Genomic DNA, 27,992 nt, shown 5'->3' with positions numbered 1-27,992 from the left:
TTTAAATAAATTAAAAGTTTATTATTTGAGTATGTAAGCTTTAATTTTGAACCCTTATTTGAGTTATGTATTTCTTTAAATTTTTTTCATCAGGCAACTAATAAAAATTATTTACAAATATTATTGACTACATTTTTTTTTTCTATTAATAAATAAAATTAATTTATTGTATGTGACTTTAGAGAAGACAATGGAGGACTAGATTGACTTTAGGCGGTGTTTTTATTTTTTTTTTAAATTATCCCAGCTTTACGAACACAACATTGACTGGGTGGAACTATCCAATTATACTGATAGCTCATTCTACTTGAAAATTCTTTGCTGCATAAATTACCCGTCATTGTATAATAATTATGAAGTGCTTTCATACTTTCAGTCGACTGTTTATGTGTTATTAAATATTCATTTGAACAACCACGGGAACGATACTCTGTATCAAATCTTATGTCATGCCGCCGTTCGATGTTTGCTAGTGCCGATAGCCATAGGCCTACCGAAACATCTTCAGAATTAAATAATCTGAAATTTAAAAAGTTATTTTTTTGTAAAAGTTTAGTAATACTGAAATTGACGGACATTTGATCATTTTTTGACAAATAAATTATGGCAAGAAAATTTATAAAAAAAATTCCACATGTTAAAAAAATTTACCTTAAACTATCAGCATTAATAGCAATATATTTTACAAGATTATAAGACAAAACGTATCCACCGCCAACAGCATACGGCAAATAATGATCACAAAGGTTCCATTCAGTCTCTTTCCAGGCACCGAGCCTCTTAACTTGAGCTTTTCCATTGAAAAACCCCCAATAGAGTTCCTTTCTGTAACCCTTAGCTTCCCAGGTGTCAAGATTAACCAGCAATTTATGGAGCACAACGAAAGAATCGTCGTCTACCTTCAGCAAATAATCAAATTCATACAGGTCGTAAATTCTCTGAAACGACTGGGAGACTTTTTTGGTCAGAGTTCCATAAGCGTCGCGCAGTTTCGGCAACAGAAACAAGTCTTTGAACTTGGCCTGCTCCGATTGCAGTGTCTCGTAATTCTCCAACTCTATATTCTGTGTACCGATTGCAAATAGATGCTTCACGTTGTCATTCTTCTCAGACAACCACGTTTTCCGGATAGTCACTCGCTCTCTCATGTTGTCCGGGCTGGTAAGTATTAATATCAACAATCTGAATTTTTGTTTTTTCACCTGTGAAATGACAATGAAATTAACAGACACTTGACAACTTTTTGAATCAATAAAAATTATAAGTAAAAAAATATTTTTTAAAAATTGCGCTTAAAATTAAAAAAATTTTTTTCATGTTTAATTTTGTAAAAATAATTTTTTTTAATAAAATTGATAACATTAAAGTTAGCAGTCACTTGAACAATTTTTTGATTTTTTTTAACAAATAAATTTCTTCCAAAAAATTATTTTAAAAAAATTGCATTTGTAGTTTTTTAAAATTTCTAAATGTCAATTTTTTTTGCCATAATTTATTTGTTACAAAAATAATTAAAATTATCAAATATCCGCTAAATTAATTTTAATGGTTAATTTAATTTTCATACCTGTGAATTGTTGTCATTACTAGATGAAAATCTGCATTGTTTCAGTAATAAAGAATATATAAACATTATTATTAATATTACAGTTATTATTGTCACTAGATTTAAACGTATTATCAATTTTTTATTAGACAATCTTGTTAAATTAAACATTTTTATAAAATTGACTATTTATTAGGCGGATTTATTTGTTATTATTTTATAAAAAAATATCTAACGATTTTTTTAAACTCTAATTCAATAGAAAAATATTTTACAAACAACTTTGCACAACATATACATATATATCAGCTGATCTAGCCTAACATGAAAATTAGACTTTACGAATTGGAAGAATGAAGATGAAAAATTTTATTTAAATTGGCGCCTAAAAATTTTAGTAAACATTACATTTTTTTTTTATTTTTATTTTAATTAGCTTTACTGTTGATATAAATTATTTATTTATAGAAAGGAATTTTGTTTATATATAAAATGACTGACAATTTAATAGTAGCCAACAATGAAAAAGGTAACCTACAATCAAATAAATTTTATTTAATAATCACGGTTATTTTTACTCATTTATTTATAATTAAAATTTGTTTTTTTAATTGCAGGTAAAAAAAGTGAGGTAGAATTATTGATGGATGAAATTCCTCTCTTGAAAGAATTATTTGAAATTCATTACAAAGTCGGTGAGGGAACATTCAGTAATGTTTATTTAGCAACAATGAAATCTAACTGTGATTCCAAGAAATTTGCAATCAAACATATCGTGCCAACGTATCCACCATCGAGAATTGAACGTGAATTGAAATGTTTGCAAGAAATTGGGTAATTTTTTTTTTTTTTTTTTATTATTATAGTTATTGGAGATTCATTAATTTTTTGAACTTTCAGTGGAGCTGATAATGTTGTAGGTGTAGAATTATGTTTAAGAAATGGACCGTCCGTTGCCTTTGTGATGCCTTATATGAGACATTATAAATTTTCAGTAAGTTTTTACTTAAATAAATTATTGAGAGGCATCTGATCATTTTCAGAATTTTTTTATCAAGTGTTAATTATATAAAGAAAAATAAAAAAAAAAAAATTCATCTTTAGAAGCTCTGAAAAATTATAAATGCAATTATTATTATTATTATTATTTATTTATTTATTTATTTATTTATTTATTTATTTTAGGATTATGTGGGTGATATGAACCAAAATGAACTTAAACAGTACATGAGAGCTTTATTAATAGCATTACGTAAAGTACATTTATTCAATATTATTCATCGAGATGTGAAGCCTAGCAATTTTTTATATGATCGTCGCCATAAAAAGTGAATATATTTAAACTAATTTTTTTTTTATTTATTATTTGAAAATACATGATATTAATATACGCTATTTTTTTTTCAGGTACTTATTAGTAGATTTTGGATTAGCCCAAAATTATGTTGAAGACACGCAAAATAATAATAATAGTATTAATAGTAATTTAAATGATCATTTTGAAAATTTATTTATGAAAAGAAAGCGGGGTGACGAGGTATTTTAAATTTATTCATTTAAATTTTATAATTCTTTCAGATAAAATAGAGTTCAATTTTCTTGTAGAATAACCGACAATCTCAAGCAGCACTAAAAAAGTCTGCAGTGGAAAGTAAATCTTGCTGCTTTGGCAAACCTCAGGTGTGCTCTAACTGTTTGTTGAAGCCGTCACAAGTTGCTTCGAGAGCTGGTACTCCTGGATACAGACCACCTGAAGTTTTGTTAAAATATCCGCATCAAACTCCAGGTTTTAAATTATTTTTTTTTTTTTCAGTAAATTTTGTTTATTGTAAACAGAATAAAATTAATTTTATATTACAATAATTAAATAGCAATAGACGTATGGGCAAGTGGAATAATGATGCTGTGCATTTTAAGTGCAACTCAGCCATTTTTTCGGTGTCCAGATGATACTACTGCATTAGCAGAAATGATAACAGTATTTGGTAGTGCAAAAATTCAACAATGCGCTAATAAACTGGGTAATTTTTATTTTTTATTTTGAAATCATTTTTCATTTTAGTTTTAATTTTGTTTATTTACTTAATTGTTTTTTTTTTCTTAATTTTTTTTTATTATTATTATTATTATTATTAATGTAGGTAAAAAGTTGATTTGTAGTGAAAATATAACAGGAATTGATTTGATGACACTTTGTCAAAAATTGCGCCAAAGAAGTTACAATACTTCCCAACAAAGTAACACTTCTAATAACCGAAAGGTATTTTATTTTATTTTTATTATTATTTCAATTTAAATTTTATTATGTTTTTATCATTTCCAAGAATACATTAGCTGAAAATTATCCACCCGAAGCATATGATTTATTGTCACGTTTATTGGATGTAGATTATAAAACTCGCATTTCAGCGAACGACGCGCTGGAGCACCCGTTTTTGAAACCGTAATTCTAAACTATTAACAACTAAAATAATAAATAAAAAAAAAAACAACTATTTGTAACTAATTGTAAATATTTATTTGTAAAAGTCATACAAAGTATGTATATTTTGTATACAATATATATAATATAAATAAAAGCAACAATTTTTTAACAATTGATCATTAGTCTTGATAAATAATTAATCCATTATTTTTATTATTACTTATTCCTAAAAAAATTATTATCAGCTAATTACTTAATTTAAATAAGTAAAGATTATCAATAAAAATTAAGTACATATAAATAAAAATTATTCGACCGCCTCCAGGTGATTATCCGAGCTGGGTTCTGGAAGCTCATCAGGTTTCTTCTCAATAAGTTTCCACTTAGCAGCAGCTTCCAACGCGTTCGCAGCAACATCTTTTATTTTTTTATTTTTCACATCTTCGCTCTTGATAAGCGCCATGAGAATCTCCATAATATCTGTATCAATAATCTTCGCCGCAGTTTCCTTCGTACTATTTATCATATTCGCAACAATAACAACCCCACGATGCTGGACATCAGAATTAGGATTAGCCAAGAGGAAGTGAATCGACTCAAGCCAATTTTGACTGTCGAATATCTTCTCGCAAACTTTGTTACTAGCCTCAGTGAGCATGGCAAGAGTTCCTGAAGCAGCGAGACTGGTATCTTGATCTTCATCGCTCGATAAAATAACCAAGTACTTTACACGATCATTGTCACCTTCAAAGAGCTTGATAGCATCTTCACACATCACTAGATTATTTACAACCTGAGTCGCAGCCCGTTGCAGCATCAAGTGATCTTCAAACATGTAAAATTCGACTTTAGGGTAGACCCCTTCCTTCAGCATGTGTTTCCTGGTGGCATCATTAACCCCAGCAATGTTACAAAGCGCCATGAGGGCTTCAAAGTTCTCCAAAGCCGAGCAGTCCTGGCTCAACAAATTCATCAGCGGTCTGATGACTTCCATGATACGCTGACCGGGGAACGCTACTTCTGGGTTGATGGTGATGCCAATTCTGGCCAACGCTTGAGCCGCTTGTTTCTTTCCTTTCGCGGTTCCATTTAACGCCAAGGGCAGCAGAGCCTTGGCGCCTCCCTGCTGGACCACCATGCCTCTGACTTCTTGCTGCGAACATATCGCGTTGAAAACCCGCGCTATCAGCTCCTTGCTGTTGTCACTGTCTGTTTTAGCCAGAGCAACAAGCGCAGTAGTGATACCTTCTTTGGCCAAAGCAACCAGTCTCTTGGTAACGAAATCCGGGTCATCGAGTTCGTGCTCCTCGGGTATATGCTGCTTGGCAAACTTGGCCAACTCCATCATCTCCGGAATAATCTCTTGCTTGTCATACGCGTTACATAAATTAACTAGAGTCGTTACGCAGCCGTAGATAACAGACTTGTCACCTGATTTGGCGAGCTCGATCATCGCGTGAATAGCTCCTTTGTCTTCAATCAATTTTTCTTTTACTTCCGCATCAAAAGTCAAGTACGAAAGACCCTCGACCGCCCACTTTCTCATGTCTTTGTCTTTCTTGGGATTTATCAAGAATCTACGGCAAGCTTCGGCTAGTTTCTTCGTAGCTCCATCAGCAAACGGTTTTATCGACGCATCTGTGCCGCTCGAGCTTCCCAGCTTACACAGACCAACCAGAGCGCGAACTCGGATAGCGTCATCTTTCGACTGATACAATTTTTTTAGAATATTAACACCCTGGTTGATAATAGTAGTCGCTTTGTCTTTCTTGGAAGCAGCTGCTACGATACACTCGCAAGCGACTTTCTGCTGCAAAAGGTCATCGGTACTAGCCATCACTAGTATCATCTGGAGGATTCCGTCTCTGGCGACAATAGAGTTTCCCACGTCAAGGGGACCTAGAAGCAAAGTTGTTATCGCAACAGTCACACGAACTTTTGACTCTACCTCCGGATCCAATAATTTTTCTTTTATAAACTCGTCGATAGCAGCACAGAACTTTTCTTTAGCCGCGTCGTAGTACATGTTCTCGTAAATTTTAGCAAGACAAACACTGACAACAGTACGAGTTGACGCAGTTATGTTCATAGCTGACTCATATTTGTACTCTTCCAATTCACTGGCTACTTCCATTAATCGCTGGAGACCTCTGATGTTCACCAACTGCTCAGCCCAATCCAACGCTGAGTAATGCACGTTACGCATTATCAATTCGATAATCGCATCTCTAGCAAGTCCCGTTATTGTACGGTTTGTTGTCGAGTATACCAAGCAGGATAACAGTGTGTCTATTTCTTTCTTATATTTTTCACAGAGCTCTTGTTTTGGTTTTGCGTCTGGCTTATTTTCCAATCCGCTATAACTGTTTAGAACAGTCTGAAAAAAATAAAATAAAAATAAATTAATTAAAAATAAATATCAATAAATAAATAAAAAAAAAAAAATTATTTAAAATAAATAAATTACCTGCATACAATATTGAGCAGCATTAACTCTCTCTTCATTGTTGCTATTAATCATTTCCAAAAACCAGGGTATGCCTATTTTACGAATACTTATCTCAGTACGTTCAACATTATTTTTGCACAATTCAGCAATTATTCTTATGGACGAAGTAATAATCTCATCATTATTTTTTTCAATCTTCAAGAGTTTCAGTATCTTTGTAATAATATCATCTTTGAACATAACTTCTGCGCCAGCACGTTCCCGAGACAGAACCAGCAAATTATTCAAAGCAGCAGCGCGCTTTTCCTTGTCACTCTCCAGGTTGAACGCGACGTCGAACATCTGTGAGACTTTGGCAGAAGTACGTGAATTTTGACGGAGCCGTTCCTCGACTATTTCAAACAACCGTGCAAGAATTGGCTGAATGGCTTTGTTCGAAGGATCCGAATTAACGACGAAACGTGCATCGCGATAAGCTTCCTCGTACTTTCCCAACGCTTCGTAAGCTTGACAGCGCCTAAACAATGCTTTAGGATCACTTGGCGTTATCTTTAAAGCTTCATCACAATCTTTGATGACTTTTTCGTAGTTTTTTTGCTTCAAATAAACAGCAGCTCGATTTTTGTAGAAAACAGCTTTCTCAGCAGTCTCGTCTTTGGTTATTTTGAGGCCATTTGTGTAGTGAGACAATGCTTCTTCCCAATTACCTTTTTGAAAAGCTTCATTACCTTTTTCTTTTAATTCCAAGGGCGATTGTGTTGTCTTCGTCATTTTTTACTCTGAAAATTTTTATTTAATTAGTTTTGTTGAATAATCAAGTTAAAAAAATATTTTAATAATTATCACACTAAAGATAGTGGATAATTTTTTCATATTTTTTTATGAAAATTAAATTAGCCGACATTTTCACTTGTAATTTTTATTAATTTTCACATGCGAAACTTTTCAATAAAATTTTTTTTTTTAAAGTTAAAATAAATAACAAGATAAACAAAATTATTTAAAAAATATGTTTAATAAATATTTAAATCAAACCTTTACGTCTTCAATTTCACTTTGCTTGATAAATTTAATTATCTTGATTTAATTATAAAAAAAAATAAACCAATTGTCAAACGTCTCCTGTCTTCCATTTTCAGTATGATAATTAAATTAAGTATTTATGAATAAATAAATTATTGATCAAAGCTAATTGTTAAAAACTAAATTAAATAGAGTAATAAAAATAAATAAATACCTTTAATAATTAACAATATATATAAATACTTGTAATAATATTGTTTGTAGATAAAAGTTGTATGTCAAGTAGCAAAATAGTAACTGAATAGCCCCCAACCGTGCATTACTTTTAAATACTTAGAGAATAATCTAGACGACACGAGAATCAGCTTCCATAGTTTATTTTAACTCACAATAATGTACATACAAAACTAAAGTCTAAATAAAGAATTGTGCGCTTCAAAAAACCAATTGCATGATGATGATGTACATACCTAGATTATTTTTAGGTTGTGTATTTTATTTTAATATCACTCATTAATAAAATATATATTTTTATACTTATTTATAGATCTATTAAAACTCACAAATTTTTTTTTGACCAATCACCAATTAAACAATTATTTTTTAAAACAATTCAATCACCATATTGATTTTTTTTATTTTTATTAACAATTAAAAATTTTTATCTTTAATTAATATTTAAATTTTGCCGCGTTGTCATCTCGAATTTCATTGGTTAACATTTGAACCAATTACAAGCGAATGATTTTTGTTTATGTCAGTTGATATAGTTTCTCACAGATGATGTTACGAGTATCAAATTTGATCTTTGGAACTTCACACAAACATATTGAATAAAAATAAAAGTAAAGAAAGAGAATTATTTAATGTTTTAATTAAAAAACACCTCAACTGTATTTAATCTTCACAATGAACTGCTTGAGAATTTTAGGTATATTAATTTATTTTATTTATAATCAGTGTTAATTTATTTTCACCTGTATAGTTGAAAAAAATTAATATAAATTTTTTCAGGTTTTAGGACAGCTAACAAATTACATGACAGAAGATGGATCGCTTCAATAGCAAGTCTCCCTGAAACTCATCGTATTCTCCAAAAAACTGTCAGGTAATTTACTTGAATTTAGTTCCTCAAAATTAAATTACACTGGAATTAGTAGGTACTCAAAAATTTTTTTATTTTTTCTGAAAAAATAAACTAGTTTTAGAAAATTATTAAAAAAAAAATAACATTTATTTTTTAAATAAATTTTATAGCAATTTATTACAAAAAAAAAATTCATTTGTAAAAAAATTTAGGTAAAAAAAAATCAAAAAATTAAAAACGTCGGCTAACTTTAGTATTATAAAAAATAGAGACTTTGCGGAAGCTGAGCTGAAACCAATAGCAGGACAGCTTGACAAGGAGCACAGGTATCCAGCTGATCAAATAAAAAAAATGGGTGAGCTAGGACTGATGTCAATCGCAACCCCCGAGTCTCTTGGCGGGACTGGCTTGGATTACATGGCGTACGTGATAGCGATGGAAGAAATTTCGCGGGGATGTGCTAGCGCGGGTGTAATAATGAGCGTAAACAATTCGCTGTACTTGGGTCCAATCGAGAAGTTTGGTACGCAGGAGCAGAAAGAAAAATATATAGTACCCTTTACAGATGGTTCGAAGGTCGGATGTTTTGCGCTGAGTGAACCAGGAAACGGGTCTGATGCGGGCGCAGCTTCGACGTTGGCCAAGAAGGAACCCGATGGCTACCGAATTAGCGGAACCAAGTGCTGGATTACCAACGCCAATGAAGCAGAAGGTATAGTACTGTTCGCCACGACGGATAAGACCAAGAAGCACAAAGGAATCAGCGCGATACTGGTCGACAGACCGTCGAAAGGCTTGGAGATCGGAAAGAAAGAAGATAAGCTGGGCATCCGTGCTAGCAGTACTTGCTCGCTGATGTTCGAGGACTGCCTGGTTCCGGAAAAGAACATCCTTGGTGAGCCCGGAATGGGCTTTAAAATCGCCATGATGACTCTCGATGCTGGTAGAATCGGTATTGCCAGCCAGGCACTTGGTATCGCTCAAGCCTCGCTCGATTGTGCTGTCGATTACGCCAGCAAGCGTATGGCCTTCGGGAAGTCCATCATGAAGCTACAGGCAATTCAGCAGAAAATTGCAGACATGGCGCTGAGTCTCGAAAGCGCCAGATTGTTGACTTGGAGATCTGCTTATCTGAAAGACACTGGAAAACCTTTTACCAAAGAAGCCGCGATGGCAAAGCTTGCGGCTTCCGAAGCTGCTACTTACTGCTCACATCAATGCATCCAAATCCTCGGTGGAATGGGATACGTCTCAGATATGCCGGCTGAGCGTCATTACAGAGACGCTAGGATTACTGAGATTTATGAAGGCACTTCTGAGATCCAGAGACTCGTTATTGCTGGTAATATTGCTAAAGAATACGGTGTCTCAGGTTGATTTTATTATTTTTTTTTTTTAATAATAACAAGCTTGATCTTTAAATTTTTATAAGGTTACATCAAAAAATTAAATTATGTATTTGAATTTTATTGATAAATTATATCAACAAAAATTTGTACCTGGTAAGCATACATTTTTATTTAATGATAAATTTATTGAATCGTGATATTTTGAGAAATTTTATATTAATTATTTTCGATCAAGTAAAAGTATTATTGAAGAAATTTTAAGATATATAATTTAATATTTTTAACAAAACCTTGTCCCAATTCTTCGGACTTTTAATTGATATTCTGAGTCATGGACGCGATTCAACAACATGGAATTATAATCTTTGATATTATATTTAAATGTAATTTTAAGAGCCAAAAATATTTTTTATACTTATATTGAAAAAACAAAAAATTAATTGTAATTGATCAATGCAATATTTTATATAAATTATGCTTAAGAGTAATTTTTATACACGTGTATATTTATAGAATGATATAATATAAATTATAAAAAAAAAATTATGGAGAAGGAAGACTATAAATAAATCCAGAAGATGCTTTTATATACACATATATATTATATATATGATATTGAAAGATTTCAAGGAATCAATAAACACCTTGTGATTTGCTATAGATACTCTTGAATTTTATTAGCCTCACGATCACGTGACTTTGACATTGTATACCCTATTTTAGATTTAATTGTTTTTTATGTACGTACAGTTACATACATTTTATAAGAATTAAATCATCGGAGCTTTGGCAGCATTGCGGTGGGCAAGAACCACAATTTAAACTTTTTTTTTATAATTTAATAATTAATTTTAATTTAATTAAGAACAGATAAATTGTTGCTAAAATATGGAATTTATTACTAGGACACATATAGACTTATTGCGCACAGTGAAATTCAATTTAAAATATTAATCACATTTAATTGTTATTATTTAACTTTATTTTATTGACGATTTTTATTTTTCCGAATTATTAATTTTATAAGCACAAGCCTTTTTATTTTATTAAATAATTAATTAATTAATTAATCAATTAATTAACCTCTGACTATTTCAAAACACTCTAATTATTTATCATTTTAATAACTAATCAACGTGAATTACAACAGCCGCTGGCAAAGAAAATTCAGTTGTTTATTTAGTATTCAATAAAGTAATTATTAACTTACATATTAATCTATTGAAAAATAATTTTACAGCCAGAGAGAGGTACCTGTTACATATGTTAGTCTGATTAAAATTATCATTTTTTATTTTTTATTTTTTTTTCTTTTAATAACAGATTTTATTGTGCAGATGACAATTCCGATCTAATTGTAGACTTTGCTTAAGTTTAAATACTGTAATTACCTACATGACTTGTATTGAATAACTTTACTTTACTTAGTTCATTTGTTAGACCGGTTTAAGATAACGTTCCGCTAGCCATTAACGTTTTAAACATAAGCATTAGTTGGCTTAAGTAATTTCAATTTAAAATAATTACCTAATTAATAACTAAATAATTAATAACAGTAATGGTAATAGTAATAGTAATAGTAATTGTAATTAGTAATTAAATTCACAGAGATCGTAATGTATTCAAATTCGTAATGTATTGGTACCAAGTACTCTCTCATCGGAATGCAAACGAAGCTAATTAACGCACGCATCATCATCATTATGTATTTAAATCCCTTGAATATCATTGTATGCTTCTTATTAATTTTTTATATCCTTCAGTAACTTTGTTATTATTATATATATGTACAACGTCTTGCTCTTATTATTTGTTTATCGTCATAATTTTTTTTTTTTATAATATTCTAATACAGTTCTTTGTTATACTCTCAACTCTTTACTCCATTTAAAATTTTATTTTTCTTAAATCTTTTATTCTTTAAAACTTTACATAATACCCGTGGGTGTAATTAACTCACGCTTAGACGAAGATTAATTTACATTTGTAGAATAATACATTTAAATATTTAAAAATTTATTCAATAACTCTAATTTTTTCTCGTGAACCAATCAAAATAATAATAATAATATTTATATTTTTATTCAAAGCAGCCTCGACATTCAAGTAACATTGAAAATTTATTTATTATTGAAATCTTATTTTTTATTTGTTAATCATTATTAAATTGATAAATCGCAACTCGCGGATCAAGGAAATTATTTCTTTATCATAAGATTATAATAATAATAATAATAATAATAATAATAATAATAATAATAATTATTATTATTATTATTATTATTATTATTATTGTTACCATCAATACACAAAGACGTAAATTTTTGAAAATATATTCTAACACAATCTTGACACTTTTTTTTTTTTTTCCACTATAATTATTACAATTAATTATGATTCATTTTTAAAATTTGTTTACTTTCATATCGTTGACGTAAGCATGAGCTGCATTGTAACTATCACTTAATATTGTAAATAATATACTGTTATTTAAATTACAATGCTCGTAATAAATGGTAATAAACAAAATGATCAACGATACTACTAAATTACTACTCAGGAATTTGCAGAAGCTTACTTGCGATATCGTTTAATCGATTTTATCTAATAAAAAAATAAGAATATGCGCATTACAAAGTTATTAATAATAGCAAACACATGACACATTATCATGTAAATAATAATAACAATAATAATAATTATTATTAATATTATTATTATTATTTAAAATATTAAAAAAATATGTATAAATTATAATTATTTTCGACTTTTAAATTAGTGTCAACATAAAGTAGTTATTAATAATACAAGAATTAACTATTTTAAAATTTTTAAAATCATTGATGATTAACATCCTTGTCCTATTAATTTGCTTTCGTTATCAGCTCGATTGCCAGTTAACAAATGTCCATAACTATTACTAACTACTCTACACTATCAATTAATTATCATTAATAATTATTTATTCAATTGATTAATTATCTATGTTTGTATCGACATTTTAAATTTAAAACTCAACTTTTGTGTACGTGGATGTGTATTACATTTATTTACCATTATTTATTTTTTTTTTTTTATCATCATTTAAACTCTTATTACTCGGACCAGTATTGATCAAACGACCGCACTAGTACGTTATTAATCATTACGTCTTCTCTTTTCTCACGTCTCGTTACACAATTGTATTTGAATTAATATTAATCATTGACTGTAAATACATTTATCTAATACGTTTATTATTTTCTTCATTTTAATAATTTGTAAATTGTAAATAAATTAAAATATAAGTAATCGTTATTAGACACTGATAAATATTTATATATTTTAATTAATATATTTATATATATCTAAATAAAAGTTTTGTTGAGGAAAACTGTCTTACGTGAAAGGGATCACTTTGTGGTGGACCGAACAATTATTAATAGTAATACATTCGTTAAGATATTAATTTTTTTACATTATTTTTTTTTTATTTATTCTTATTCTCTCTTTCTCTCGCTCGCTCGCTCTCTCTTTCTCGCTGTCTTTTACTTCTTTAAATCATTCTCTCGGTGTCTAATATATTGAGGATAGGGAAAATAAATTTAAAGTTATTTAAAAGTAGCTAGACACTTCGACCGTGGGTTCATTCATCAGCTCGCATACCGCGTACTTCGCCTTCGTGTCTTTGCTGTAATAAAATAAATAAATATTTTTAAATAAAAAATAAAACAAGCTGTGATTGAACAATATAAAATAAAAGAGTTAAAATTGATCAATAAATCAGTTACCCTGTCGAGTTCTTCCTTGGTGTTGTCCTCAATTGCTCGGATGTCTTCCATTGTTAGTCCGTACCAGCGGTCTGTCCAGCAGAAGACCTGCCTATGGAAGTTGGTGAAAAGACGTCTCTCGGCTTTCTGGATGAAACTCTCGACACGGGTTTGGAATCCAAACCATTTAAATTCACATGTCACGAGTTTGTAGCACGTCATAACCGGTGACACATTGTTCTTCCAGTCCTTGCCAACCAGCGGCCCTCGACCTGTTTTCTCAGACTTAAATTTCGTTGGGTCTTCATCTTCCTTATAGTCTGCGCTGTTTATCGGGTCATTGGCAATGTCTATGTGTACTATTTCACGAATTTTTAATTTTTCTGGGGGTAATTCGTGGACCTACAAATAAAAATACAGAAAAATTTACACAGAGTAATTATACTAAGTATTTACAAATTATTAAATCTGTTTATAAAACTCACATTGGTTTGATTGCCGGTGTCAGCAATATGAAATGACTCAATCATAATAAAAAAGTTATCTTTCATGTATCCAGGATTCTGCGGGCATAAAATAAAATTTTTAATTGTTATAAATGACAATAAAAGTGACACGATACTAAAAATATTTATAGAGATGACAATAAATAAAATACTAACGCTTATTACTGTTTTGCAGTAGGGATATGCATTCCATGCCTCCTCGTGGATTTCTAGCGAGTTCTTTGGTAAAAGGACACGTATGTACGCCGGTACTTTGCTTGCTAGATGGTAAATCTTGTAGGTGTACTGTCCCGAGGAATATTTACCTCCTAACAGTGGGTAGTCCGTGAACGGTTCATTCTTCAGTACCTCGATACCTTCCCCGCCTCCTGTGTTATTTTTACTTGCCTCTGCTACTGAGTACAGCTGAGCCACTTGGTACTAAAAAAAATTACACATTATTATAAAAATTTTTTTTTAAATAAATAAATAACTAAATTATAGTTTTTTTTTTTTTTTTTACTTAAAAATTTTGATAAAACGTGACATGGAATTTTTGTAGTATTATTACTCAATAATAAAGTAGGCTACGTTGCATTTTAAAAAATAGTAATTATAGATTTAGTAAGTAGCAAGTAATTAGTGCAGTGTCACCGAAGAAGCAATTATTATATTAATTGATTCATAATTTTTTTTTTTTTTTTTTTTTTTTCCCAAAAGGTGTATTATCAATTTAAGTATACGTCAATATGGTCTAATGACAGCCTGTGGATGGCTATTTTATGACATACCTCTTCAACAGTAAGTGGCAGGGTGACGCGGCTGTAACATAAAGAAAAATATTTAATTTATAATTAATTTATACTTATCAACAAAGCAAATACACATTTATATTTATCCAAGATTAAAAAAAAAAAAAAATAATGGTGAATGCGCCGAATTATATTTAAACTTAAACTCGTATCAACGATAATTAATTAATATAAAAATAAAAGATAAATTATAATAATAAATGTAGCCTTAGGCTGGATTTTTTGGAGCGACCTTGCTCTCTAATCACGACAAGTGCTCGGTCGTGTTGACGGCGTCGTCCTCGACGACTTACTTTTTAAGTTTAAGTGATAGTCACGTTGGCAGATCGCCGGGCGCCAATTGTAAGTCAAACTAAAAATCGATACCACCGCGTCATAAGGATATTTACGAGGATATATGTTTTTTTCATCCGGCCTACTGCCTCCTCTTGTCCTAAATTAACTTTATCATTGACATTATATTCTCCATTATTAATCCAAGTCTCAGCAGTCTCACATTTATATTCAAATTTAGATTTAGATTTGAATAGAGATTCCGATTTAGGATCTTGATCATCACCAGCAGATGATTTGACGTAAGGACAAAAAAACCGTATGTAAAATATAGTTTTTTTAGGCCACCAGTGGCAGAATGGGGAAGCAAAACGAGGGGTGATGAAGGCCAACCCCTCCGATACGCGCTATCCATTAAAGATTAGCAATAAGGCACACATATTATTACCTAAAATAAAAAAAAATAATAATAAATAACAAAAGTATAAAATTTAGCTTCGGCTTACGTGTTTGACGGAACGTGTCCGGAAACATCGTCACACGATAAATATTTTTTTAAAATAAAAATCTCTACACATACTATATATACATATATATCTCTCCTTATAATAATTTGGTCTCAGCATGACTAAGACACGTAGTAAGCTTGCAACTTGAGTTAACAAAGCCGCGGTACAGTGATTAATAACAATAATTAAAATACTTAGATTGGTAATATCACTCACAATTCTTTGATGAGCATTTTTAGTCACTAGATCACATGGACCGTATACCAGCTAGATGTCTAATTATCGCTCGCTCTCTCAATCTTCACACCAGGCTCTCCTTGGCTAAATAAAATATTATAAAAAATAATTAGTTACTTGTTAAACAAACTTGCCAGCAGTTAATCCACTGAACAATAAAATAATCTAAAATAATTATAATAATAATAATAAAATAAAATATACAATTAAAATAATAACGTACAGAGGTATTAAGAAACGGAATGATGGGAGCACACTAACTCCAAATCACTAGTGTCCAAAGACTACAACACCCTCGACCTTCGGTAAATTCTTACTGGCACTGGTCACGGCCTCAACTCGTTCGTTCGGTTTTATCTACCTTCGGGACCGCAGTGTGATACTTACACACTCAAAACTAAAATACGTACACCCAGCAGCTGACACACAATGAAACTCCCCGTGCGGCTAGAGGAACTGACACCAATCCCGGACACACTCTACGACCAACACGCGTCCGCGCCAATGCTTGTCACTGGCTGGCTGCTTCAGGAAGGACCTGCACGGAAAAGGACAGATGTATCAGCTCAGCCAACCAACGAGTACGTTATTTAACGACACGTAGTTACTCACTGTACATGCATTCAACTGTCTAATACAACGTTTACTCCTTCTCTATTTTTTTACCACCACCAGGGCCACTTCCACTTCTACTCTTTTGTGACGGAGTATCAACAACCCACCATATACGCCATACACCCCCGCCTGGTAAATGTGTTTGTGTTTTCTCGGCACTAAAACATTTGTGTGCGTGCGTGCGTGCGTGCGTGTGTGTGTGTGTGTGTGTGTGTGTGTGTGTGTGTGTGTGTGTGTGTGTGTGTGTGTGTGTGTGTGTGTGTGTGTGTGTGTGTGTGTGTGTGAATTAGAGTGTCGAGTGACGTCATTCGCTCCCTTTTGTCACTTGCGCTTTTTGTCCGGTAGAGTTTTGTATACGGAGCAATCCGATGACTGCTGTCTGCTGTCTATCTCTTCTCGTTACTTTTATTCACTGACACGCTCAATACTTGTTTGTTCTCTTTTGTTATTATACATTACGATAACTCCTTTTGTTTAATTGTTTACTCTTGTTTATTTTATATATATATATATATATATATATATATATATATATATATATATATATATATATATATATATATATATATATATATATATATATAGGGGAAAATTTATGTGTATATTTGTCGATATTCGATTGTAAGAATAATATTTATTAATATCTATATATATTTTCGTTTATTTATACTTTAAGTGTCGAGAATATAGTGACAAGTATGGCTGGTTAACTAGTTTTTGAAATTAAATATTTTCCCGCTAGGAGCTAATGCGCATGCGCAAAATATTACCCGCTAAAATTAAAAAATTTTTTTGATAAATTAATTACAATAAAAAAATGCTTCTAAAAATTTTCACTTGTAATTTTTATTAATTTCTCATGTGTAAAAATGAAAAAAAAAAAAATAAATTTATTTAAACAATCTTAAAAATTAACAATTTAAATTTGAGTATAATGTAAGAGTACATTAAAAAAAGTTACATAGAAACACTGGCCTTTTGTTGTGTACCAGAGTGGAGCCAAGAGACTTGTCTTGTCTCACTTGTTACAATAAATGTTTTATGATATAGATAACAGTTGGTTCACTGGCTAATATTGTCTAGTATCCTCTCACCAGTGCACTAAAAAAACATTGAAAAATGCTCGCACTTTTGCACTAAGAACGCACCTACATGAGTGATAGTTGTTGGGAAAAATTACTCAGCACCATGGGATGCTGCTGTAGTTTGTTTAATAAAGACAGCGGGCCACAGGTATTTATTTTTGCTACTTACAATGTAGATTGTTTATTGTTTTGGTATCAAATTTATCAAGCCGCACGCAGGCGATAATTTTTTGAATCACTCAACAACTGTTATCTGTTTACTATCCACTTTATTTTATTACTTTCTAATGAGGTTATTTATCGTTGAATATTGTTTTTGATTTATATTATTTTTATTTTTTAGGGAGGAGAAGCCAATGAAAGGACTCATTTATTAGTTGATCCTGTCAGTAACAGCACTAATATTCCACATGTACACAGGTATATGTCAAACCGGTATAAAAATTATAAATTTTCTTGAATAATTATCAATAAATTTTTTTTTTTCAGCGATGATTACGTTAATCAATATGCAAGTTCTATTCCAAAGAAAACAGATGAACAAAGTGCTTTAAATAGAATATTACATGAAACAGCAGCGTATGTATTTTATTTTTTATGTTATTTAATTATTATGACGCTGAAATTAACCGATAGTCAATTTTTTGGATTTTTATCATCGCTAAATTATGATAAAAAAATTTTAATTAAAAAATTTCACATCTAAAAATTTTAAAAAATTACAAGGGCAAATTTTTAGAAAAAAATTTTTTTATTTTTTATTTTTAATAATAATAAAAAGAAAATGTTTGTAGAAATGTAATTGATGTTGGAGCATTAGATTCACATAATTTGGAACAACATGAATATATGGATAGATCACGAGTGTACTCCAAAAGAATAGAAACTGGTGGAGTTAAAATACCACAAACCACTTGCTGTTTACTCAATGATATTCCAGCGCCAGAGAGAATATTATCATCTGAACCAATTACTGCTGAAGATCAGGAGCTGGTATGTTAAAAATTATAATTGACAGTCTTGATGAGAGTTTGATTGATAAAGTACTAATTTATGTTAAAATTTTAGATAAAAACCATGGTTCGGAGCGCTGTAGAAGCATTGAATGATGTTAAAGTGGAGCATAAAGAAGATTTGGTCGTGCCATTTCTCTCGTGATTAACTTGGCATTTTTTAACGAATCATGAGACTTATTTTCTCCAAAAGATCCTCTATTGAAATTTACATAATTTATTTTTTAATTTTATGTTATGTTTATATAATTGCAATCGCAAAATTTTTACTATTGACAATTTGTTTACACGACAAAAATTGTATTTCTTTCGAAATTATTGTTGATAATTTGTCCTTTTAATCAATCAATTATGAATCGATATTAAAAGACTACTTTTGGATAAAATAATTAACAATATACGAGGCTTTTTACACTAAAATCGACAAGTGAATTTTTAAAATTAAAAATTGGTTTATTTTGATAAATTTTGATAACTACAGTCAATTTTATTTATTAATTAATACCATTTTTACAGGTACTAAAAATTATATACGTGATATTTACAAAATATATTAATAGATTGATATTAAAATGTATGTTGTAAAGATAATGTATAATAAATTATATAATACAGTTGTAATATAAATAACACTAATAAATGTATCTTATTACTCAGTTATTTCTTACGCATTTTAAAAGTGAAAATATAAAATTAATCAGAAATGACATTAAATTTAGCTGTCATTTCACAATTTTTTAATTTTCTTTAACAAATAAATTATAGCAAAAAAAATCATTAAAAAAATGGACTTGTAAAAGTTTTAATAAATTAAAAATGCAATTTTTTTAAATTAAAATTAATATTATATATTTAATTTTAAAATAATTTTTCAACGGGAAATCTTGGAAGTTTTCAGGAAAAAATATTTATTACTAAATTATGAAATTCCCTATAAATAGTCCCTATGCGCTTGCGCGCTGATTGTATAAATGGAAATTCACAAAATAAATATAACACCAATACATTTGTTTGTGCGAACTGTCGTGTAAAAAAAAAAAAAAAAAACAAAAAACACTTCTAGTGAAAGTTTGCTAATAATTTCATTAACTATCTATACAAATCACTTCAACAAAATATTATTCTAACAAAATCAATTGTTTAATTTTTAATTAATTTTGTGATCATCAATTTATCCTTGTGAGTTAACCAAAATTGAAGACATCTTCACGAAGTTTCTAGAAATTACGGGAGAAAGATTCCTGTCCAGGTTGGAAGTATTGAATTAAAAACACGGAGTTAATATCAGTAAATTTTCAGGACACAGGTAAATAACAATACCGTTATACCGAAATAATAATAGGTACTGTTATCATAAAGAACAATTGATTATTCTTGTGCTCTGTTTAAAATGAATCAAGGGGTTAGCGCCCATAATTACATTATTATTTAATTGTGTTGATTTATTTTTATAAATTGACATGAACAATTATTATGATACTTTATTATGATGTCAATTTTTTGTTCTTATTTTTTTTTGCCATAATTTATTTGTTAAAAAATTTTTAAAATTAATTAGTACTCATTTTTTGTAATGAAATTATTTTTAAAAAATTTTACATCTATAAATTAAAAACAATACTAAGTGCAATTGTTTTTTTTTTTTTAGATATTTTGGAATTAAAACGAATTCTATTAAGATGACAATGCCGACCCAATTCCAAATAATTCATCCTCCAGCTCAGAACCAAATACCCGGAGCCCATATGCATACGCCTCCGTCAATATTTGAACATATGATGGGCCAACAAAATGTGCCTCATGAGCCAGGTTCTTGGTCGCAGATGCCTCAGATACCACCGATGTACATGCCATGGAGTATTCCAAGTATGCAGCAATCCCAGATGATGAGATTTACTGGAGAAAAACCATCGTTTGTTCCTCCTGCTCCTGCCCCTGTTCCTGTTCCTGCTTCTGTTCATCAAAAGAGAAAACTTGATATTCCTGATATTCCTGAAACGTAAGAAATATTTTTACAAAAATTAGAGATTGTTTAATTAATTAATTAAATTCTTATAATAATTTTTTACAAATTTATAGCATACCAACTAAACAATTTATATCCGAAGAAAAAATGGCAGCACACTTCAGAAATATGCATATAAGTTCTAATTACAATCCATTACCGTCGTGTTCATCCTTAACAGACTACAATGTTCAGCCATCAACTAGCAGTCAAGTCGACATAAACGTCGAAAGCAGTACATTGAATGTAGAAAATGGTAAAAGTATGCACCCAAGACTGGTGATATCTGAAGAGCTTAGACGAATTCAACAAGAACCATTGATTCCTACTTCACTGCTATCTAAATTGTAAGTTTAATTCAAGAAATTTTTATAAAATTAATTTTTTTCTGTTTAACTTTACTTAATAATACAGAAAAATTAAAATAAAGCTTTAATTCCAGAGAGCGACCGTCCATGGCTTTGGTTCTCTGGGAACCTCCAAGTAAACATCTGAGAACGTTTATTACCCAAGCTGGAATACAACTGCCGCCTACTAGTGCTAACAATAACATTGAAGACAACAACAACAATAGTAATAACAATAACAATAATAATAATAACAATTACAATAATCTTAATCTTAATAATAATAACAACAACAGCCAATCAGTGCCGAATTTGAACCTGCCATTGGAACCGGGTAATCCGGAATTAGAACCTATGGATCTTTAAATTTTGATCAGCTTCATTTTATTAATCGAAGATATATATTAAATTATCTAAATGTTGAAGCGCGTTATTTTTATTACTTGTATCAAGTTTATTATATTATTACATTGGGGTAGTTCTTCTTAATTTTTCATTTTAAAAAACTTTACGTTCATTACATATCTGTAATATATAATCATTGCATTTTTTATTAATACTGCGTATTTTATAATTGCATTATTGAATTATAGATAAGTGATTGATTTGTATTAATTATTATCGAGTTGATAAATGATGAGGACGTGAATAATTGGATTAATCAAAAAAAGAGAGAAAGAATTGTATGATTTCGACAGTAGAATTATATATCAAAAGTCTGAGTGTGGTTGTTGGAATATTGAAATTTATAAAAAGAAAAGTTAGTGATAAAAGCTACGATAAGCCATTAGATATTAAATAGATTAGATTTTTATTACGTTCATTGATTAATCAATGGAATATATATTAAACGTTTCCATTATGTATATACAAAAAATGTTTTTTCATTCACAATTTAATGGGAAAAAAAAAAAAAAAAAAAACTATGATAAAGGTTTGATAATTATATAATTAATAGAAAAATATTTTAAATCTCCAGTAGACTGATATTAAATTAAGCACTAGAGTTTCTTAAATTAATTTTAGAAATAATAACACCATTTTCTTTAACTGATTTTAAAATTTCCGTAGTTTCATCATTGAGTATCGTGACGACTTTATTATCATTTAACATTGTCAAGTGATTGCCTTCAACAACGTGTACTTGTACTTTTTGACAAGTAATTTTGCTGAGACCATAATCCTCTTCGGTGAATTTTATGGATGGTATAGAAGGCTTCAACAATACAATCGACGATCGCAGAACTGGTAGCTTTGAGCTGTCGTAATTTTGCAGAGCAATGAACCGGTTGTAGACTGCTGTGAGAACACAGCGTACTTCTTCCTGAGGCAGTGACAATACACCAGGTGGTAATTGTTTCATGATTGTATCTAATTTTGATTTCCAAGAGTTGTACTTCGGCAAGGCCATCGCAAGCTGAAATTAATTATTTCAATTATTACATTGACTTAAAAAAATTAAAAACTAAAATGAATCATCACCTCTTCACTGAGAGTGGGCACTATCATCACTGCAATACCCACGAAAATGTTATACTGCAATTCTTCTTCGCTAGAAGACGGGAACATTAGATCTTTGAAGGCTTTTGTGAAGTCAGGAGATCCATCAATGAGAATTAATTTACCGGTCAAGCCTTCGGCTTCTAGTTTTCTTACTAATTCAATGGCAATGAGAGATCCAATTGAGTATTCAACTACTACAAAATGCTCGTGATCTTCGTTGTTCTTCAGAACATACTAAAAAAAAATTTATAAAGAAAATTATGGCTTAATATTGAAAAAATCAATCGAAAATAAAAGACTTACTGGTAATAATTGATTCGCGATATCATAAAATGAAACATAGTCGGGATTGGCGTTGTCCAGCTGTAAACAGGTTGCTGGTGATTTGATTTTACTGGCAAGATTCGAAAAAACTGCCGCTTGGCCTTCGATGCCGGAAATGAAGAATATTCGGGTTCTTCCGGTTTCTTCTTGAGTCTCGAGTTTCACGGCTACGCCGAAGTGCTCTTCTTTCGCTCCCATCAATCGAACATACAGTTTTAAACCTGTTAAAACTTCTGTATTGTCGGGGGACTGATTTGCTGGCGTCTTTTCGTGATCTTTTGAGCTCATCTCTATTAGCTTGGCAAAATTGAGGCCTCGAATGTCTTGTGCTGTTAATAATATGTCAAACCCGCGTTCTAACGATTGTTTTATTTCAACGGCCATCATTGAATCCATACCAAGCTCGGCGAGAGACGTATGATGGCTGATAGTTTTCAAATCCTTTACACCCATGATATTGAGTACTGTGTCAACAATATTGAGAGATCCAGCTCCACCGGCTCGTTTTTCAGCGACAATCATGCTGGAAACTATGGGATGGCTTTGCATGAGAAAGTAATTTAGTTCTTGCAAACATGAGGTTATTCTTTGCTGCAAGGTACCACCAATCACCAGTTCTTTGTTGTCTTCTTGCATATCAGCGACTAGTCCAACGTCTCCGACAGCTCCCCACTGGACCGCCAGAGCTGGAAGCCCTTCAGCGACTCGCTTCTCGCAGATTCTCTCCATTACAGAGTTTGACATTCCGTAGTTCGATTGTCCAGCATTACCACGTCCGCAAAAGACTGATGAGAAGACAACAAAGTGTCGAAGTTTTGGACACACAATTCTTGAAACTTTATCCAATACTTTAGTCGTCCAAGCTTTAGCTGTAAAAGATTCCTTGAAAGTATCAGGCGTTTGGTTCTCAATCAAACTGTCTTTCAAAACGACTGCGAGATTAAAGATTCCATCAACTGGAGCTAGAGTTTCAGCCAGTTTCAATATGTTTTCACACTCTTGATGATTAGCGGGATTTTTTCCAGCTACTATTTCTACTTTAACTCCATACGATTTCAACAAATGTACTCGCATGCGTTGATAACCATTTTTCAGACCAGAACGTGAAGTAAGAACGAGATTACGAGCACCACGAAGTACCAGCCAGTCAGCCAACTCCAGTCCAAATCCGCCCAGGCCTCCAAGAATAACGTAACTACGATTTTCGAAGCAATAATAACGAGGCAAAGCTGGCACAATGGTATTCAGTAAATTTTTTTCGTCCAGTACTTTGATTAATACTTTGCCTATATGTTTACCAGCACCCATGTATCGAAATGCAGCTTCTAACTTATCTGAGGAGAAAACGGTTCTTGGGAGAGGTTTTATATAACCTTCATCCAAGCCTTTCTGTAAAAGTCCATTCAACATTTTTTTCATATCACTAGTTGCTTTGAAAAAATTATTTAGTAAAACACCATAAAAACTGATTCTCTTGCGGAATGCAACCATTCCGATATGGGTATCATTTGCCATATCAAACTTTCCAATTTCTAAGAATCTTCCGCCTTCTGCTAGACACCGTATCGATGCCTGAAGCTTATCTTCAGCTAGCGAATTTAAAACAATATCTACGCCACGTCCATTTGTTCTTTCCAAGACCATCGTTTCGAAACTAGTGTCTCGTGAATTTCCAATATGATCTTCCGGAATTTGTGGGAAATTATCCCGAATAAATTGACGTTTTTTGGAAGTACCAACCGTGATGAATAGTTCACATCCCATGTGAAGTGCGAGAATGATAGCCGCTTGTCCAACACCTCCAGTTCCAGAATGAATCAGAACTTTATCACTTTTCTTAATTTTGCCCTTCGAAAACATTGCGAAGTAAGCTGTCGCATAAACACAAGGGACTGTTGCGGCATCTTCAAGGCTCCAACCTTCTGGCACATACCATGAAAGATCTCGATCAATAACGGCTTTGTTGGTAATCGCACGAGCTGGCGTTAATCCCATAATTCATTTTCCATAACGATCCACACCGCTGTACTCAAAACCAATACAGCACTCCTCGAGCCATCGATTAGTAGCAATTAATTCAGTGACAAGTTTACCACTGGTGAACATCACATCACGGAAATTTAAAGCCGAATAAACTACATCGATGAGGTCAGGGTGGATAAAGTTAGGTCTTATTGGACCTTCAAGCTAGGCGAGCGAACTCATGTCTCCTCTCACAAGTTGGTTTGCCCAAGCATGGTACACAGGCTGAGGAGTCACTGCTGATAATTTGAGGTGTCGATAAGATCCCCAGGTATTATTTGGTCGTAGAACATTCAGGGTAAGATTCAACTTCAATTGATCAGCGTAAAGTAGTAAAGAACAAGAAAACTGTGGGGCTTCTTCATCTTGAATCAAAACTCCTTGGATCATTTCACCACCAGGTTCCCGACGTAGACAATTTACTAATCCAAGCAATCCACTCTCAAAAATCTTTTCGCTAACTAAAACAATGCGATTGTTTTTTTGTTCTTTTTCACCCTTCAATACAGCCTTTAATTCATTCAACCATTCAAATGAATAATTTTTCACATTGATAATTACCATTTTGTGTGATGATTTTGATTGTTTTCTTAAAAGTAATCAAAGTGAATCACCAACGACTTTTTCAAAAATGATATCCAGATTATCTTTCTTCGCTACTTCAAAAAGATCAGTATTATTTTCTCTAGGTTCTAGGGTCAATAAAAATCCTTCGTTTTTGATAGCAGTTAGTAATTGCGGCAACGATGCATTTTTTTTTTGTCAAAAGATGACGGCCAGACAATATCGTAGCATTGGTTTCTGGAGTCAATTTTTTAACTTCAGTGATATTTATATTTTGAGGCAGTTTGCCTTCTTCAAATGAATTTTCTGTGAGAATATTCAAATCTGGTTGAATGAGAGGAATGTCACCGAGCGTTTTTGGCTTTCTGTAAAAATGCTACACTGACGGTTTCACTTCGTACGTAACCGTTGGCTTCATTAGTAAATGACTTGCATCGACCGTCAGCTGACAATACACCTGTAAGTACAAAAATAATTTTATTGACTTAATTCAAGAGTTCTGATAATTTTAAAAAATTTTTTCATGACAGAGATTCTTACCAAGTCGTGGAAATAACAAAGATAAATAAGGATTGAGGCACAAATTAGCTCCTCCTACAAGAGCAGAGTCACATTTTCCTTCTCGAATAGCTCGATAAGCATGTTCCATTGCATAAAGACTCGAGCTACAGGCAGTATCAACATTGTAACTTGGTCCAGTGACTCCCAGCCAGCGTGAAACTCGATTTGCTAGCATCGCTTTGCTGCATCCAAGTATTCCCACTCCATTCACCTGGTAAAAAAAAATTATTTAGTATTAAAAAATAAATTTAGTATTTATTCACTGAGAAGAAATGATATTTACATTTTCATTTTCATAAACCCACGCGACTTCAGACTCTGAGTAGCAAACGCTGAAGAAAACTCCAGTATTGGTGCCTTTCAAATATTTCGGGTTAACACCTGCATCGATAATAGCTTCATACGAATGCTCCAAAAGCATTCTACCCATTGGATCCATGCTGTGAGCCTCTTTGAAGTGAACACCGAAGAAGTCTGCGTCAAATTTTTCCAGGTTATTTATTTTTCCAAAACGCGCTGGAAGCTCTGGGTGATCTGAAAGGTCATACAGTGAAATATTATTTTTTTTATTCAAATAAATAATAATATAATTCAATATTAACTTACCTAGGTTCCAGCGATGATCATCTTCGGTTATCAGGTCTTTTTTATTCAACAAATTTTCTTTAAAATGCTTCAAGTCATCGGACTCGGGAAATCTTCCAGCGAGACCTGAGATTACGATTTCTTCATTTGCATCCTCCATGTTCTGAGTGCAAGGATTGAAGTTCACAGAGTTTTTCAAAATTTTTGTCTTCATTTTGTTTATTTATTTTTAATATTAATAAACAAATTTCACTTCAATTTATTTCTTCACTTATTTAATATATAAATCACTTATTCAATAATCCACTTAGCTGGCTTCTTGTTAGCTTTGTGGTAAGAACGTAGTTACTGTTGTTCAGCCGACAGGTGAAGCTGATGATAAATGATGAAAAATATAGTCTTCATCGAGCTTTTATAAAGTAATTCTAATATTACTCACTCCTCTGCTGACAGGTCAACGGAAAAGTTAAAAATGCATCAAATTTAATCAATATAAAAATCACATGGCTTTCTTTATTGCGCTATTTAACTTTTACACTTTTATTTTGTAACCTAGATTCATCAATTTAAATCGATTATAAATTTTAACAATTTATAACAATACCCATTAATTATTATCTCATAAAAAAATCCACTCGCTGAAAGTAAATTAAATATACCCGAAAAATTTTAATGAATATTCTTCTTTGCAACAACAATGTCAAAAGTTGCCGGATATTACGCCAATAATTTTGCATTATTATCAATTATTTGTTATTGTTAAATAAGTTGTAAATAAACATAATTTATTTTTGTTGTTTTTTTTACAACTTTTTATATTTTATAATGCATGTATCGATAATTAATTATGTATTATTTATCAAGTAAATAATTAATTTAAAAATATACTATATGATGCCTGATAAAATTTTTTCGATGATACTTAATTAATTACTATAAAAGTTATTAATTAATTAAGCTCTACTGTGGTGTATATATATCTTCGCCGCAGAAATTGTGCTATCTTCCATAACTCTAACTTTAAAAAAACTTCTATTTCTTCAAGCGCTATGAACAGATATTTTACATTTCTTAGAATATCTGTTGGCTTTGTACATATTTTTATTAAAAAAAATTTGTAAGAGAGTTTAATATAAATATAATTATAAAAGAAACAAGACTAATCTACATAAGGAGAAAATATTGCAGCATTTTGGAATTACAAAATTTATTTTATTTTAGCTAAGAAAATATATGAATAATTTTTGACTGAAAGTAGTTTCCAGCTACCTATAGACTGGAATAGACTGCATAAATCTCTTTCAACTTTCTGGAATATTCAGAAAGTTGAAACCGTTGAATATGATCCAGGAATTTTTGAAGAAATAAATTTCTTAGATTTCTTCTTTATTTAAAGAAAGAACATGAATGTAAAAAATATTTCA

General features: G+C 31.2%; 8 protein-coding genes and 1 pseudogene across 9 annotated transcripts; 4 read left to right on the top strand and 5 right to left on the bottom strand.

Moving 5' to 3' along the window:
- Beta3galtii (beta-1,3-galactosyltransferase 6) lies at positions 1-1,800 on the bottom strand. The gene is made up of 3 exons (XM_074241312.1): positions 1,568-1,800; positions 652-1,202; positions 1-519 (listed from the first exon to the last, which is right to left on the bottom strand). Exons 1-3 carry the CDS (start codon positions 1,715-1,717, stop codon positions 234-236), a joined length of 987 nt encoding a protein of 328 aa, XP_074097413.1. The 5' UTR covers positions 1,718-1,800; the 3' UTR covers positions 1-233.
- LOC141526339 (cell division cycle 7-related protein kinase) lies at positions 1,097-4,147 on the top strand. The gene is made up of 10 exons (XM_074241310.1): positions 1,097-1,161; positions 2,015-2,075; positions 2,164-2,380; positions 2,447-2,540; positions 2,732-2,874; positions 2,954-3,083; positions 3,152-3,332; positions 3,418-3,567; positions 3,688-3,806; positions 3,871-4,147. The coding sequence occupies exons 1-10, from the start codon at positions 1,147-1,149 to the stop codon at positions 3,991-3,993; spliced, it is 1,233 nt and encodes a 410-aa protein (XP_074097411.1). The 5' UTR covers positions 1,097-1,146; the 3' UTR covers positions 3,994-4,147.
- On the bottom strand, positions 4,042-7,912 carry Unc-45 (unc-45 myosin chaperone). Its single transcript, XM_074241309.1, has 3 exons — positions 7,658-7,912; positions 6,439-7,199; positions 4,042-6,348 (listed from the first exon to the last, which is right to left on the bottom strand). Exons 2-3 carry the CDS (start codon positions 7,189-7,191, stop codon positions 4,279-4,281), a joined length of 2,823 nt encoding a protein of 940 aa, XP_074097410.1. The 5' UTR covers positions 7,192-7,199; positions 7,658-7,912; the 3' UTR covers positions 4,042-4,278.
- A 309-nt stretch (positions 7,913-8,221) lies between these two features.
- Positions 8,222-11,111, top strand: Arc42 (Activator-recruited cofactor subunit 42). Its single transcript, XM_074241311.1, has 3 exons — positions 8,222-8,374; positions 8,458-8,551; positions 8,800-11,111. The coding sequence occupies exons 1-3, from the start codon at positions 8,353-8,355 to the stop codon at positions 9,905-9,907; spliced, it is 1,224 nt and encodes a 407-aa protein (XP_074097412.1). The 5' UTR covers positions 8,222-8,352; the 3' UTR covers positions 9,908-11,111.
- Vib (phosphatidylinositol transfer protein vib) lies at positions 10,459-16,466 on the bottom strand. Its single transcript, XM_074241313.1, has 7 exons — positions 16,168-16,466; positions 15,924-16,028; positions 14,905-14,935; positions 14,291-14,554; positions 14,114-14,191; positions 13,650-14,030; positions 10,459-13,549 (listed from the first exon to the last, which is right to left on the bottom strand). Exons 2-7 carry the CDS (start codon positions 15,938-15,940, stop codon positions 13,505-13,507), a joined length of 816 nt encoding a protein of 271 aa, XP_074097414.1. The 5' UTR covers positions 15,941-16,028; positions 16,168-16,466; the 3' UTR covers positions 10,459-13,504.
- A 1,017-nt stretch (positions 16,467-17,483) lies between these two features.
- On the top strand, positions 17,484-19,313 carry Lamtor1 (Late endosomal/lysosomal adaptor, MAPK and MTOR activator 1). Its single transcript, XM_074241316.1, has 5 exons — positions 17,484-17,792; positions 17,988-18,064; positions 18,134-18,223; positions 18,439-18,637; positions 18,713-19,313. The coding sequence occupies exons 1-5, from the start codon at positions 17,712-17,714 to the stop codon at positions 18,800-18,802; spliced, it is 537 nt and encodes a 178-aa protein (XP_074097417.1). The 5' UTR covers positions 17,484-17,711; the 3' UTR covers positions 18,803-19,313.
- Positions 19,314-19,663: 350 nt separating this feature from the next.
- On the top strand, positions 19,664-21,547 carry LOC141526444 (uncharacterized). 2 transcript variants are annotated; one of them, XM_074241472.1, is made up of 4 exons: positions 19,664-19,963; positions 20,306-20,656; positions 20,737-21,009; positions 21,093-21,547. In XM_074241472.1, the coding sequence occupies exons 2-4, from the start codon at positions 20,337-20,339 to the stop codon at positions 21,373-21,375; spliced, it is 876 nt and encodes a 291-aa protein (XP_074097573.1). In that variant the 5' UTR covers positions 19,664-19,963; positions 20,306-20,336; the 3' UTR covers positions 21,376-21,547. The 2 variants fall into 2 exon arrangements, with proteins under 2 accessions (XP_074097573.1, XP_074097574.1); XM_074241473.1 differs by having other exon boundaries at positions 19,669-19,963; positions 21,105-21,547.
- Positions 21,548-21,654: 107 nt separating this feature from the next.
- LOC141526446 (fatty acid synthase-like) lies at positions 21,655-25,875 on the bottom strand (annotated as a pseudogene).
- Positions 25,767-27,409, bottom strand: LOC141526370 (fatty acid synthase-like). The gene is made up of 3 exons (XM_074241357.1): positions 26,267-27,409; positions 25,951-26,194; positions 25,767-25,879 (listed from the first exon to the last, which is right to left on the bottom strand). The coding sequence occupies exons 1-3, from the start codon at positions 26,780-26,782 to the stop codon at positions 25,767-25,769; spliced, it is 873 nt and encodes a 290-aa protein (XP_074097458.1). The 5' UTR covers positions 26,783-27,409.
- Positions 27,410-27,992: the final 583 nt, after the last annotated feature.

This window comes from Cotesia typhae, unplaced genomic scaffold, assembly GCF_013202065.1.
Source record: "Cotesia typhae breed Kobodo isofemale line unplaced genomic scaffold, CoteBio_Ctyphae contig_33, whole genome shotgun sequence".
Classification (NCBI taxonomy): Eukaryota; Metazoa; Arthropoda; class Insecta; order Hymenoptera; family Braconidae; genus Cotesia; species Cotesia typhae.
This window is presented reverse-complemented; position numbering and strand designations above follow the sequence as displayed.